This window comes from Euprymna scolopes, chromosome 19, assembly GCF_053919585.1.
Source record: "Euprymna scolopes isolate OS-2025 chromosome 19, ASM5391958v1, whole genome shotgun sequence".
In the NCBI taxonomy this organism is placed as follows: Eukaryota; Metazoa; Mollusca; class Cephalopoda; order Sepiida; family Sepiolidae; genus Euprymna; species Euprymna scolopes.
The window spans coordinates 46,051,802-46,065,484 of record NC_136500.1 but is presented as its reverse complement, the minus strand read 5'-3'; the positions used below and the strand labels follow the sequence as shown (position 1 = coordinate 46,065,484).

Here is a 13,683-nt window from a genome sequence, read left to right as displayed (position 1 = left end):
ATTTGTAAATACCCTACTGTTCCCACAACAACTGGCGATAAGGATTCGAGAATGCACGTTGAAAAGTCAAACTTAAAATACTTCATTGATTCGTAATTCATAACAACCAGCGACAAGGTATTCAAACCAACATAGTATTCAAAGGACCCACTTCAACAACATCGACCTTGCAACAAAGTATTTGAACAAGCAGATTGTGTTCCAAAAATACTAGCAATGAATCATGTAGAATTGGATTATTAAACATTTTATGATTCTGAAGGATTTTTTTCTAAGAACCAATAACTTTCACTTGAGCACACTAACTCTCATCTCACCTAAAAAAAAAAAAAAAAAAAGGTGGACTTTAATTGGAGAGAGAGAGAGGTATACATTTTTTTTAATCTACATTATGTTGATCGTTAACAAAGGAAAAATATGTTACGTGGAAAATCATTATTTTTTCATACAATCAAAGCCCAGTTTTTCTTCCTTTTCTTAAAAGAGAAAATAAAAACAATGGAAAACTTAAAATCAACTTTGGTACGAATGTGATAATAACAACTTAATTTGCAGCAAAAAAAGAATATAATTGATGTACAACAGCAAAAAAAAAAACTAAGAAATACTGCCTGGATTGGTCAACAGCAGAAGCAGCAAAATAAAAAAATAAAGAAAGATTTAAAAACCTGTTACTGGAACAACAACAGAAAACAGATTTATGACTACTACAATGTTTAACAAATAAAAACAAAGTCATGAAAACTAACATACTATTCTCACAAAATGTAATCTGGAATGCTTTTGAAAATTTCATTTACGCCCAAATAAAGACAAGAATTTTGCCTCATATTGTCGGAGGTATGAGGATCTATACAACATTGATTTTGCCGATTTGGCGATCTTTAAAAAGGTTCGTTTATTGCTTCGAAAACCAGGATCCACAGGACACAACAAATCTGTGGATTACATTTTACCGTAAAAAAAGTGTGACTGAACTTTTTCTGAAACTGTAAAACTTTTAACAGAACTGCTCAACCCGAAAACATTGTTACTTCATAAGATATTTAACCAAAACAGACGACAAAGACCATTTAACATTTGCATCAATAGTCAACAAACACTACAAAGATTTTAAACCAGCTGAACTGAGTGCTGACTGTTTCAAATGGCTGATATTTCTACAAGGATTGGCATCAACAAAAGTCCAGCATTCAATACAGTTTTAAGTAAATTAGAAAGCAAACTAAACCTGACATGACAAAAGTTGGTGAAAGGCTGCTAACGAGTGATTAGTGTTAAGGATTCAAAGGACATTGAAGAATTCAGTGTCGCATAAAAGGATACATAAAAAGTCCAGTCATAGAAAATTTAAAAATAAAGAATATCACCCCCCCCCCCAACACACACACAGAAAAGACAATTCACTGAAAACCAAAGTAAGTCATCACCAAGTCCATGTTATCAGTACAGAGTTATGCTTTGGGATAAAGACTGGCCATACAGTGCAAAAACTTGCCTGACTTATAACAGACTTGGGCATAAAAGCTCTCATTGTAAAGAAAAGAACAAAATTAAAAGTTTGGTATGACACGCTAGAACAAATAAAAACGATAAAAATATACAAAAATATGTGCTGCTGTAAATACTAAATAAAAAACGTCAAGTTTCAATTAGATTTGAGGTCAGACTTATTAATCAGAAATTTGCATGCATGAAGGAGATTAAAAAAAAACTACTAAAGCATTGAAAAACAGCCAGAATGATGACTGGGTCGAAAATAAATTTTGAAGGTAGATTAATCACTAATGTTACATTGAATGGTATAACAAAGAAATTAAATGTGTTCATGTTAAAAACACAGGAAATCATTGGATGCAACAACTCAATTTGTGAGATTTGCCTATAAATATGTTTTATCAAAAACTGGAAACTCTAATGACAGAAAGAAAATCTCAAGTCAAAATTAAAAGAAAGTTTCCCTGAAGTTTTCTGAGCCAGTCTGAGAAAATGCACAAAAATGTCAGCCAAATTCAAACTCAAAAATAATATGCAACTAGTATTCAACAAAAAAAAAAAAAAAAAGAAAAAAGAAATACATCATTCGTTTCATTGGAGAAAATTAATGAGGAGGTTGAAAGACTTGTAAAAACCGACTTCCTATCAAAAGTTGAATTCAGTCAATAAGCAGCCCCTACTGTATAAGTCAAAAAGGAAGTCAAAAGAAATCCATGATTGTGCTGAACTCATACTAAAAGACTGCTATAACCCACTTCCTAGCCTTGAAGAAGTTTTCACTAAGCTAAACGGAAAACAGATCTTCTCTAAAACTGATCTTAGTTGCGCATACCTTCAAATTCCAGTAAAAAAAATTAAAAAAAAAAAAAAAACAGCTTGAAGTTGCTTTGTATTAACACCCACATGAAGTAATCAAATTCAAAAGGATTTTGGAGTCACAGCAGTCCTTTGAGCAGCCTTGATTTCGCGACCACATACCTGGATGATATTATCATAATTAATAAGTGAAATCAAAGAACAACATCAAGAACATGTTCACAAGGTAATCTCTCAAATACAGGATTTTGATTTTAAAATCAAGGATGGAAAGTATATAGAAAGAATAAAATATTTGGGACATATGAGAGACAACAGTAGTAGAAGACCAGACTTGGAAAGGGCCACAGCTATAACGGATTTCACCATGACTAATGTTTGTGCAAATTTTTTTAAAAATCCATGGTGTGGTTATTGAGAAAACAAACGAACTGACGAATGAGAGTGAATTACTAGGTCCAGTCCCTTCTTTGTCGGGGACCAATAATCGTACAAATTTTTGACAATAAGAAATAAAATTCATACTGTTCGTGGATAATATAAGAGGCGTTCCAAAAGTAATGCCTCCTATTTTTTATTTCGTCTAAATGGATAAAAGGGCATTGCAAATTGCATTGTTATGATCACTGAACTTATGCATTCCTGACTTGTAAGTTTCATCTCTCTGTTGCAAATATTGACGGTGTGAGGCTAAGAAAACAACCCTTGTCATGGATGTGCATCAGAAGCAGAGATGTGTCATTGAATTCCTGGCAAAAGTGCATTGAGAATGGTGGTGACTATGTAGAAAAATACATTCTGGAGCACAAAATGTTGTTCGTTTTAATGGTACCACTCCTGTTTTCATTTCTCTTCAACTTTTTGAGTTAAAATATTGGAGACTTTACTTTTGGTACTACCCTCATGCTTTTGATTAGAAAGGAAATGGCAGCGGCGGGAGAGATTGAAAAGGACCATGATCGTAGAGACAGGAAAAGAGATTGGTGGGCGATATAGAAAAAGACAGCAGTGGGAGAGATTGGAAAGGGCAGCAGAAGAAAATCTAATGAGAAGAAAAAAAATTATATATGGTAGAAGATATCTAGATAGAAGAGAAAAATAAGCAGGGCGAGAGAAAAAGTGTGAGAAGAGGCACATGAAGAAGAGGGCAGACAGATGTCAGGGATGAGAAAGAATAGGGGGTGGGGGAAGAGAGCAGGAAAGAGGCAGTGAGAAGGAGTGAACCACAAAGGTTTCTGAACACACCCTTCAGAAAAATGCTGTTTTCCAAAAAAAAAAAAAAATACAAAAAGAGAGAAGCAAAAAGGCACAGAAAGATGAAAGAGAGAAAGAAAAAATCCAATCTCATATGATCAATGTTTTTTTTTTGTATTATCTAATTCCAAGTTATATAAACAGATGTCTGTGGATTACTCTGTGTGTGTGTGTGTGTGTGTGTGTGTGTGTGTGTGTGTGTGTGTGTGTGTGTGTGTGTGTGTGTGTGTGTGTGTGTGTGTGTGTGTAGGGAGAGAGAGAGAGATCGATCTAGTATATCACTATAGAATTTAGTTCTGATTTACAGAATAAAACTCTTTAAATTTAAGAAAACAATCATGTTTATTATTATTATTAGTAGTAGTAGTAACACCACTATTATAACTACTTATATTATTTAATTAATAATATTAATTATCTCGAGACTTTAAAAATTGGGCCTAGATAGCATTTAAGCATGCACATCAAACTTCTAACGAGACTATTTTAATTGGTATTGTATTCACTACAGTTTATTAATAATAAAAAAAAATAGGATGTAATATGGAAATATATTACAATTATGGCAAAACAAAAAAAAAACTCAAAATCAGTAAGGGGAATAACTTATAATTTCAGTTAAAGATTATAGAAAGAGTTGTCTCCCTTGCAACTAAAATTTTATTTCTTTTTTCTGTATAAGTTTTAAAAACGTGCACATAAAAATTAAACAGTACAATGACTCCACTGCATCCCGGGCAAAATTTGATAGGTACAACCAGTAGACTGTAGTAATAATAGTAGTAATACTACTACTATTATAGTAGTAGTAATACTACTACTATTACTATTGTCTAGTGGCTGTAAAAATAGTTGTAGTAGTAGTAATAACACTACTACTAATACTACTAATAATAATAAGTGAAAGGAATTAGAACCTACCAATTCTGATTCTGTCGTCATCATATACAATCTTTCGCCATGTGTTCGAAAACACTGGAAAATTGTGGTCGATCTCTTGAATCGCTTCATAGAGACAGACATCAGACTTTTTCCATCCGCCATACATTCAAACGGTGAAACCAAAGATGTAATTCTTTTTGGTAGGCAGTCTGATAGAATATCTATGAAATGCCAACAACATGTGAATGTTGAACTACCTACTTACTGTACTGTTTCAACTTGACTACTGGCCCACATAGATCGCGTCTGTTACTAATTGTGGCCATGTCACACGAACATCTTACCTGATAAAAAAAAAAAACATCTTGAAGATGAAAAATAAATAAATAAAACAAGTGGATGGAATAATAATAGACACTTGATGGAAACAGACAAACTTTTATGATTTTATTTCGTTTGGGAATTAAAAAAAAAAAAAAGAGAATAAAAACGGTGAAGAATTTTCTAGGTAAAAATGAATGATAAAGATAAAAGAAATTGAAATCCGTACTTATGAGAGAAATATTTAGAGAGAGGGATTAAAACGATGAAAGTAAAAGAGAGAAGCAGAGAAAAGGAGGGATGGGGCAAAAAATAAAAGCAGGAGAGAAAAAGGGATAAAAGGATAGAGAAAAAGGGCGAAGAAAAGAGAAGAAGGAAGAGGTGGGGAAAGAGAAGGGTATAAAGGAAAATAGATAAAGTGAGATAGTAATATCGAAAGAAAGATGAAAAAAGAAAAAAAGGTGAAAAAGAAAGATTTTACTTGCTTTGGTTGTTTCGGATTATTTAATACCGAAACCGATCATTTTGGTAAAAAATTTATGTTTCAAGTTCTTCATATTATTATTATTTATTTGTGCTGTTTGGTTTGGTTTGGTTTGGTTGTTTCATTTTATGGCAACCATTTTTCAGATCATTTAATGCTGAATCCAGTAATTTTGATAAAAGTTCTTATGCTTCAAACTTTATACCTTCATATATTTATTCATGGTGTTTGGTTTGGTTGTTTTGTAGAAGAAAACTTTTGTTTTTGTAGTACATGGTTGAATTTTGCAAAGGGAAAGGGAGGAAAAAAAAAAAACAATAACATCCAAAGTTTGATGCATTTTCGGTCAGAAAACCAATATCTTCACACAACTGATCCAGTAATACTAGGGAAAAAGTAAGATAAAAAAATAATCAGAAAAAAATCATTATCTTCCTCATGTCAATTCAATTCAATTTATTTAAAAGAAAATAAAATAATCATGCTTCAATCGCCATTTAGGGAAAGGAGGGAAGAAATTTACACGAAGAAGAGAACAGAGTAGCCCAGAACCTGTCCAAATTCACCTTGATTTGTTGCATTGTTGACGCATTTATTACCTCGCTTGGAAATCTATTCCGATATCAAAGGATCCTGATTGAGAAAGCAATCCTCCTTTGATTCAATGGAAATCTGCTGTGGAACAGTTTGTAGTGTCCACTTTCTGGTGCAAGAGTGAATAATAGGTCTTGAGGTATATCATAATGCCTGTTGATGACATTGTAGACCAAAATGAGATCACTGCAATGGTCGGCACTCAAAGCAGAAAAGGTTAAGCTTTTTTATTTAATTATTAGAATTCTTTGGAGATGAGTAATTTGTATATTTTTATTTATCGATGACTAAAATATATTTTATTTTTATTTATATGCGGACTGTTATCTTAATCTTTTTTTTTTTTTAAACAACTATAAAAGATGAGGATATTAGTCTGCAAATAAAAAAAATAAAATAGCTTTTTTCATGGTTTCCATAGGGCAGATCCAATAGACCCTGCATCATTCAAGTAGCCAGTGTTTGAATTCTCTTCAGATGCTGGATATCACGTATTAAATATAGAGAAGAAGCCTGGACACCATACTCTAACAAATGACAAATGAGACATAACTCAGAAAATTTTTCTCTATCTTTTAAGTTTATGTTTTTGAATTTCTACTTTGATGTGCACATGTTTGAATATATACAGGATTTACAGGAGAGAACTTGAATGCCGGCTACACACTGTCATCAAGTGTCTAAGGTCTCTCTGTACAGAAGTTTGTCAGGACAACCAGGCATGAGGATATTTGTATCTTAAAAGTAAATCCTGGCTGAATATTCAAAATCGCATAGTATTCAAAGTTCAAATAAGATCTCCTTGATATGGCTAACCCACACTGGCTTTTACAAGGAGTAGTAGATCTCTTTAAGTGATGTATCCTATAGTAACAACATTAAGCTGGACACTCCACCAGACTAGACGAATTCTTATCTTGGAATCCAGTAAGTGCAAGAGATCAAAACAAAGATATATTATAACGGAGGAAAATTAATATTCAATAACTTTTTTATTAACTCAAAATTTAAGAGAATAAAGAAGGCAGTAATTGAATATTTGAATGCTTGTAAGCAAATAAATGTATTGTTTATGCATATTTTTTTTATTGGAATAGATACAGAAAAGATTTTTTTTACTGGAATAGATACAGAAAAGGACAACGTTCAACACACACACACACACACACACACACACACACACACACACACACACACAAAAACACATGCATAAAACACACGCATAAAACAAAACACAGCGAATCTGTTGTCTCCTTTTACTGATATTAAGTCAATTTCATACCCAATACTTTTAATTGTCTATGGAGAAAAAATCATAAAGACAAAGAACACTTTAAGTCAAATTTGCAGTGATGAGGCACCATTTTATGTTAAATTTATATAAGAAACTGATCCCCCCAATTTAAATTCTAAAATAAATTTGGGAAGGGGAATTTTCTTTTGGGCAAGTTTTTCAGTGTGTTCAAATATAATCGCCTAAAGAATGTAGAATCTTATTTTCTTTCTTTTAATTTTTTCTTTTTAGGGGGAGGGGTCAGTAAAAGTTGTTAATCTAAAAATGTACCAAAAAATATCTTTTTTGTTATGGTCTTGTTTTTTGTTTTTTAAGATAAAGAAAATAACATAACACCATAGCAATAGGCAATACCAAAAATAAATAAATAAATAAATAACAAAATTGATCTAGTCAAAAATATTTTTAAGGATCAGCATTTGTACAGGGTCGAAAAAATTTTGTGAGGACGATGGGAACACATTTATTGAACCATCTTCATGGAAAATCAAGTCCTCTTAAGTAATCCTTTTCCCATTCTACCTACTGTTTCCAATCTCTCGTCAGAGTGACCAACATCCAACCACCAACCCTTTAACCTTTATCTACAAATGCTCCCTCTCAACCTCCGGGCTTTGATAAACCGTGATCCATCAGTAAAAAGAAATTATTTACACTGTGTAGACTGTTTATTTCACTTTCATTTTGTAAAAAGGATATAGGTAGCTGAGAATGCAAAGACGTTGGCTGGAAGTCAAAAGTAACTTTAGTTTGGCATTCAAACACAGCTAATGGTGGTAACGATTTATCTAGCCACACTGATGAGTTTTATTAAGAGAAAAAACGTGAATGAATAAATAAAATATTTATAATGAAAATATTTAATTGCTTCCTTCAAATGTCAAGAATTCTGTTGAGAAAATATGAAAAGCTTCCAAATTAACCATTATCCTTGAGTGGCTTCTTAACTTTGATAAGCAGTGACCCATCAGTAAAAGGAAAAAAGGAGAGTGGGTATAACGTTTGTTGCTCCTTGACAGACATCCTTGCTAAAACCATGTAAATAAAAGGTGCTTATAGTCAAAGGTAAAAAACACATTTCAAGTAAAACCACTTTGATGTACTTCTGTGTCATGCAAAAATAAGTATCCTCACCAAATATTAGGAAAAATAATCAAGAAGATTGCCGAGGACATTTTTTATTAAGAGTACAAATTGATCTTATGGTATTTTTTTTATCCGCTATTCATAAAAGTGAAAGTACCGTTTGCCAAAATGACAGACTGCATAAACACCCCTGGTTTTAGAGTAATCTTTAATCTATCTATACTCATATAAATTTTATTTTTTTTTTATATTGATATTCATCTTAAAACTCTTTTATCTATTTATTTAAAAAGAAAATACAACTTTGTTATATCTGGATCGTGGAATTGCATTCGTCTGCAAAAGATCTAGCTAATTTGCATATTCTTTTAAACATACATTTTAATTAATTCCCCATTAGTTTTTTTTTTTTTTTTTTCGGTTTTCTTATGGGATGATCATCTTTAGTTAATGTGTAAGTATATTCATGCAAATATTCTACATGATTTATACTTATGTAATATTTGCATAAAAAGGTTATAGTAGACACAAACATCTTTCCATTTGTTTAAAAAAATTTTACCTACCAAACCCCTGTGAGTTTTTAGTCAGTAGCAAACATGTCTTCATAGCTCAGGCATTAAGCTCAAAGGAAAAAGTAAATCGTATGCTATCCGTTTTGGTTTGGATTCTCGGTGGTGACGTACGAGTCTTTTTTTTTTTTTAACTTTTTAAGTCATTACTTTATATTGGATACAATATAATATAATAAATACGAAATCTGTATTCATCAGAATAACATATTCAAGGATATTTTAAGACCGGGAAATGCCAGGCGGCCTGGTAGTCGTACATAATACAATAAAGCTGGAATTTTTGATAAAATTAATTTTTGTTTGTAATTAATCTTCTACTCAATCATTTTTTTAATAATTTTTGGTGGGGATAGTTATTTTTACATGATAGGAAAGTGCATCAAAGTGTTTTTACTTGGAACGCAATTTTCAATCAACTCTATAATCATCAAATAAAATTTTAATGCTATATTTCCTTATTACTGTGGATGCACATATTCTTCAAAGTTTTAACGATAACAAACAAATAGTTTGTTTCGTTTTTGTTTTAATTTTCGAATTTTCTCATCTTTCAGAAAACAAGAACATCAACATCTTCCATCTTACGATATTTATGAAGCCGAAATTAAGGTTTCAACTGACAAGTAAATAATGAAGCAAAATCAAATTTACGGTTTTAATAGCCATCCTGGACTAGTCATTAGGGATGGGCTTGGGGTTAATGGGAAGGAGTAATTTTTTTTTGTCAAACTTACAGGGGAAGGGGGGGGGGCAAACAAATATTCATACACTTGAAGAATTGTATTTTTATGTATGTAAAAGCCAAAAAAAAAAAACAAATTTACATATATTTTTATTCATAAAGATACATACTATTAGAAAATAATAAATTTAATCCTTATAATGCGAGAAATTAATCTATTTTTTCATTTTACCTGGTGATAAAGTGTTCATATAAACTAAAAAAGCAAAAATATACTTTGTGTAATATCCATTATTGAATTCAACAGCTCTAAATCTATTCCTGTATATTTCAAATAATAATTTGCACACATTCAGACGTATTTTGATCCATTCTTCTTGGCATACTGTCTTCAGAGTCTTGACATTTGTTAGAATTTGAATTTTCTCAGAATTTGAATTTTCATATATCGCCGTAATTTCTCAATAGGATTTAAGTCTGGAAACTGACTTGGCCCTTGCAAGACATCAGTATTATTTTCAGCAAACCATTTCCTTATAGATCTAGCAGTATGCTTAGGGTCCTTATCTTGTTGGAAAATTCAATCAGGAGGTAGCCAAAGTTTCTAAACAGAAGCCATTAAATTCTCTTGCAGTATTTCGTGGTATTTTCCATCATTCATCTTACTGTATATTATTGACATTTTACCAACTCCTTTTGCTGATAAACAGCTTTAAATCATGATGCTGCCACCACCAAACTTTACATTAGGCACCATATAAGTAGGCATCACCGTCTTTGCTTCACACATGATTCCGGTAACTATGCCCAAAGAAACATTTTAGTTTCATCTGTCCATAGTACCTTTTCTCAACACAAATATTCTTCATCCTTATGATCTCTAAGAAATTTTAGCCTAGCATCTCTGCATCACTTCAAGAGTAGTAGAGTCTTCTTTGGGGTCCATGATTTGAGACTGTTCCTGTGAAATTCATTACTTATTGTATGCTTGGATACTTTAATGTCTAATGTATGCAGGTATTCTTGCAGCTCATCGTGGGTAACCTGTTGATTTTGGTGAATCTGTTAACCTAATATCCCTCCCCTTTTTTTTTACAAAGGAGTCACCACTTACGAAGGCCTGGAGGCCACTCAAGGATAAGGGTTAATGAGTGTAGTGGAAATTTAGTAAATTGGATTTCTTAAGATTTCTTAATGAAGAACTTGTTTATGTTGGACTTGAAGACAACCATATCATAGTCAGCTGGAAAGCAGGCAAATGGAAGAGAGTTCCACAGGCATACAGTTCTAAGAAAGAAGCTTTGTTCATGGAATCTATTTTTAGGCTTAGGTACAGATAAAGAGTGGAGGAAATTATTGATAGCGGTTTCAGCTAGACAAGTGTTTTTCGTGAAAGTTTGGCAATGGGGGACCATAGATTGAAGCTCAGACGAGCACTTGCCATGAAAATAACAATAAAGCAGAGACAGTCTCACAATGTCTCTTCTGTAGGAAAGAGGTTGCAGGGAAGAGAAAAGGCCACCCCCTCTAGGCTATGAAGTCTATTTTGAACTCTGTCAAAGCAGGATAAGTGCAACAGTACTCCATCCTTGGACATACTTGGCTCTTATCAGTGAGATATCTATTGGAGCAGTAGAATGATCCCACCATTTTTCCAGCAGCCATGATGTACGTGTTTCATTTCAGATCAGGAGTAAACAGACAATATGTATTGTTTCGTATTAAAATTGAATTGTACAAATACTTTTTTCACCATAGTAAAATGAAAAAATATATTTATTTTTGTCATTATAACAATTAATTAAATTTATTTTCTAATTGTATGTATCTTTAGCAAATAAAATATACATAAATTTGTCTTTGTTTAGGCTTTTACATAGATAAAAATACAATTGTTTAAGTTTACGGATATTTGTTTCCTTTCCACTGTACATATCAAACTACATGCACCTATAAAAATTTAAAACTAATTTTTCAAACATTTTTTTTTGTCTAACGATTTGGAGGTGTTTAAATGAGTTAGTGATCTGAAGCTTTCTTACAGAAAAAAAATCAAATAAGCATTTATAAGAGAATACAGGGAGTGTGTGTGTGTGTGTGTGTGTGTGTGTGTGTGTAGTCAGCACCAACCCTATTCAGGGTTTAACCGGTTTCGTCCGAAGGAGGAAGTTTCATGGGAGTATGAAATTCACAAGCGGTCTCCAGTCGCATGCATATCCCCGTTAGGGGAGATGACAATGTTAGGTTTTTGCAACTTTTTACAGGGAGGTGTCGACGTCCTCCTACATACAGCACCTGGACTTCCCAAATTGGTCACCCATTTTAGTAATGACCAGGCTCAACGTTGCTTAACTGCGGTGATCTGACGGAAAACCAGTGTGTCAATGTGATTATGCCGTATATATACAGGGAGTGTAGTACACATTTGCCGAAAATACCTTCTATTTTCAATATCTGCATTATTCAGACTACTGTTCTAGGAATATTATTCGCACAACTTCCAATGATCTTCAGGTGCATCTTGTCAAACTCAGAAATTTGTATGGAATTTCGAACAGGACTTTTATTTAGTCCACAAAGGTAGTTTGCTTTCATTTCGTCAGCCATGATCGAACAGAAAAACCTCTAGAAGATTGTCACTAACAACTGATTATTACTTTATAACTTTTATCCGTTGCGTCACTGGTCTACAAGAACTCGTGGCAATATTAAGAACACAATTATGAATTACTTAAGGCTTCTATCCGTCATGGCTGACGGAATGCAAGTTACCCAGGAGTTTAAATAAAGGGTTCTATTCTGAAATTCCGTAAGACTCTTGGGTTCGATATAAAGATTCTAGAGTTTGACAAAAGAGGATTGAAGGTGACATCGGCCGAAATGTTGTGAAAATAATATCCAAGATTAGAAGAGTAGTCCAAATAATGCAAATTATCCATTCGCATCCCTACCCGCTTAAAAAAATAAATAAATAAAAAAAAAAAATGAAACATTTTTTATTTTTGAATAAATTTTCAATTTCTTATGTTCGGAGGAGAAATAAACCTTAAGAGACACTAAACGTCTAATAATTACGACAATGGAACTTTAACTATGAGGACAGTGACAGCATTTTTTTTTTTTTTTTTTTAACAGTAAGTAATTTAAGACAACGAAAAAAGAGAAAGAGAAAAAAAATTAAGTATGAGGTAATTATTTCTTGCATCAGGATTTGATAATTTTCATTTTTTTTTTTTATATATATATAAATCACAGGTACTTGTGCAGTTTACAGACCGTGCTGAAATAATAACGTTATTATTTAGAAAACCATTCTTAACATGGGGAGGCAGAGGTGTGTTAAGTATTCTGTACTTTCACTTAAAAATTTAATAAACATATTGTAAACATTTAACTTGAAAATCGTATTTAAAAATAGCAGAGTGCGTAAACAACACAAGCACTAAATATAAAAATTGGTGTCTAATTTTGATTTTTTGTTGTTTACCTGAATGAGGTAATTTCCCAAATGCATGTTTGTCGACAATGTCCATGGAGGGTTCAGGTGTTGGCCAAGTGTAAAGTATAGATCGGGTTAATAAATTCCTTGGAATCACAACGGCAAAGATGGTAGCAGTCCGTCGAGAAGAAGGATGGCTAATCAGGAACCGTGTGGGTCCCATAGTGAAGAACTAATGCGCTAGGGGACCAGGGATTTACAAGCCAACCACACAGACAGAAAAGATATATATATAAAGATAAAAAGCAAAAAAAAAAGGAATTTTTTGTGAAGTGAATGGAATAAATAATAAAAGGTGCTAATTTTAAATTTATGTTAAAAAATGAGAGAATTCAAGAAGCAAATATATAGATGAGAAAGCACGAAGGATTGATTTATAGAATAGGGGACACAAGAAGGGAGGCGGTGAAGAGAAGATTATAAGGTAAAAAGAAAAGAGGAAGTGCGGAGATGCAAAGAAAAAGATGTGTCTGTGTGGAGCCTGTGACATCCCAGGTCACCAGGCGGTGAATGGTGGACGAAATCAGGTACCCCGCTCGCTCTCCGGGGAGACGAGGACGTGTGCCACCACCTCCGCCTGTCAACTGACGGTTTACATTCAGAGCAGGTAAAGAAGACGTTGAACAACCGAGAAAATAAAAATAAAAATGAATAAGGAAGCGATAGTGAGTGAAGAAGGGGGTGGGGGAAGAAGAGAAA

At 32.8% G+C, this 13,683-nt stretch overlaps 1 protein-coding gene across 6 annotated transcripts in view; it reads right to left on the bottom strand.

Moving 5' to 3' along the window:
• Positions 1-13,683, bottom strand: part of LOC145303550 (uncharacterized) — a 553,816-nt gene that overhangs the window by 352,501 nt on the left and 187,632 nt on the right. Inside the window, exon 1 of one of the 6 annotated variants that reach the window (XM_080145047.1) lies at positions 12,973-13,632. The exons of the other annotated variants lie outside the window; for them this stretch is intronic. Coding sequence (XP_080001173.1) covers positions 12,973-13,147 — 175 coding nt within the window. The 5' untranslated portion in view covers positions 13,148-13,632. Of the gene's footprint in view, positions 1-12,972; positions 13,633-13,683 lie in introns of those variants that run through there. 6 annotated transcript variants of the gene reach the window in all.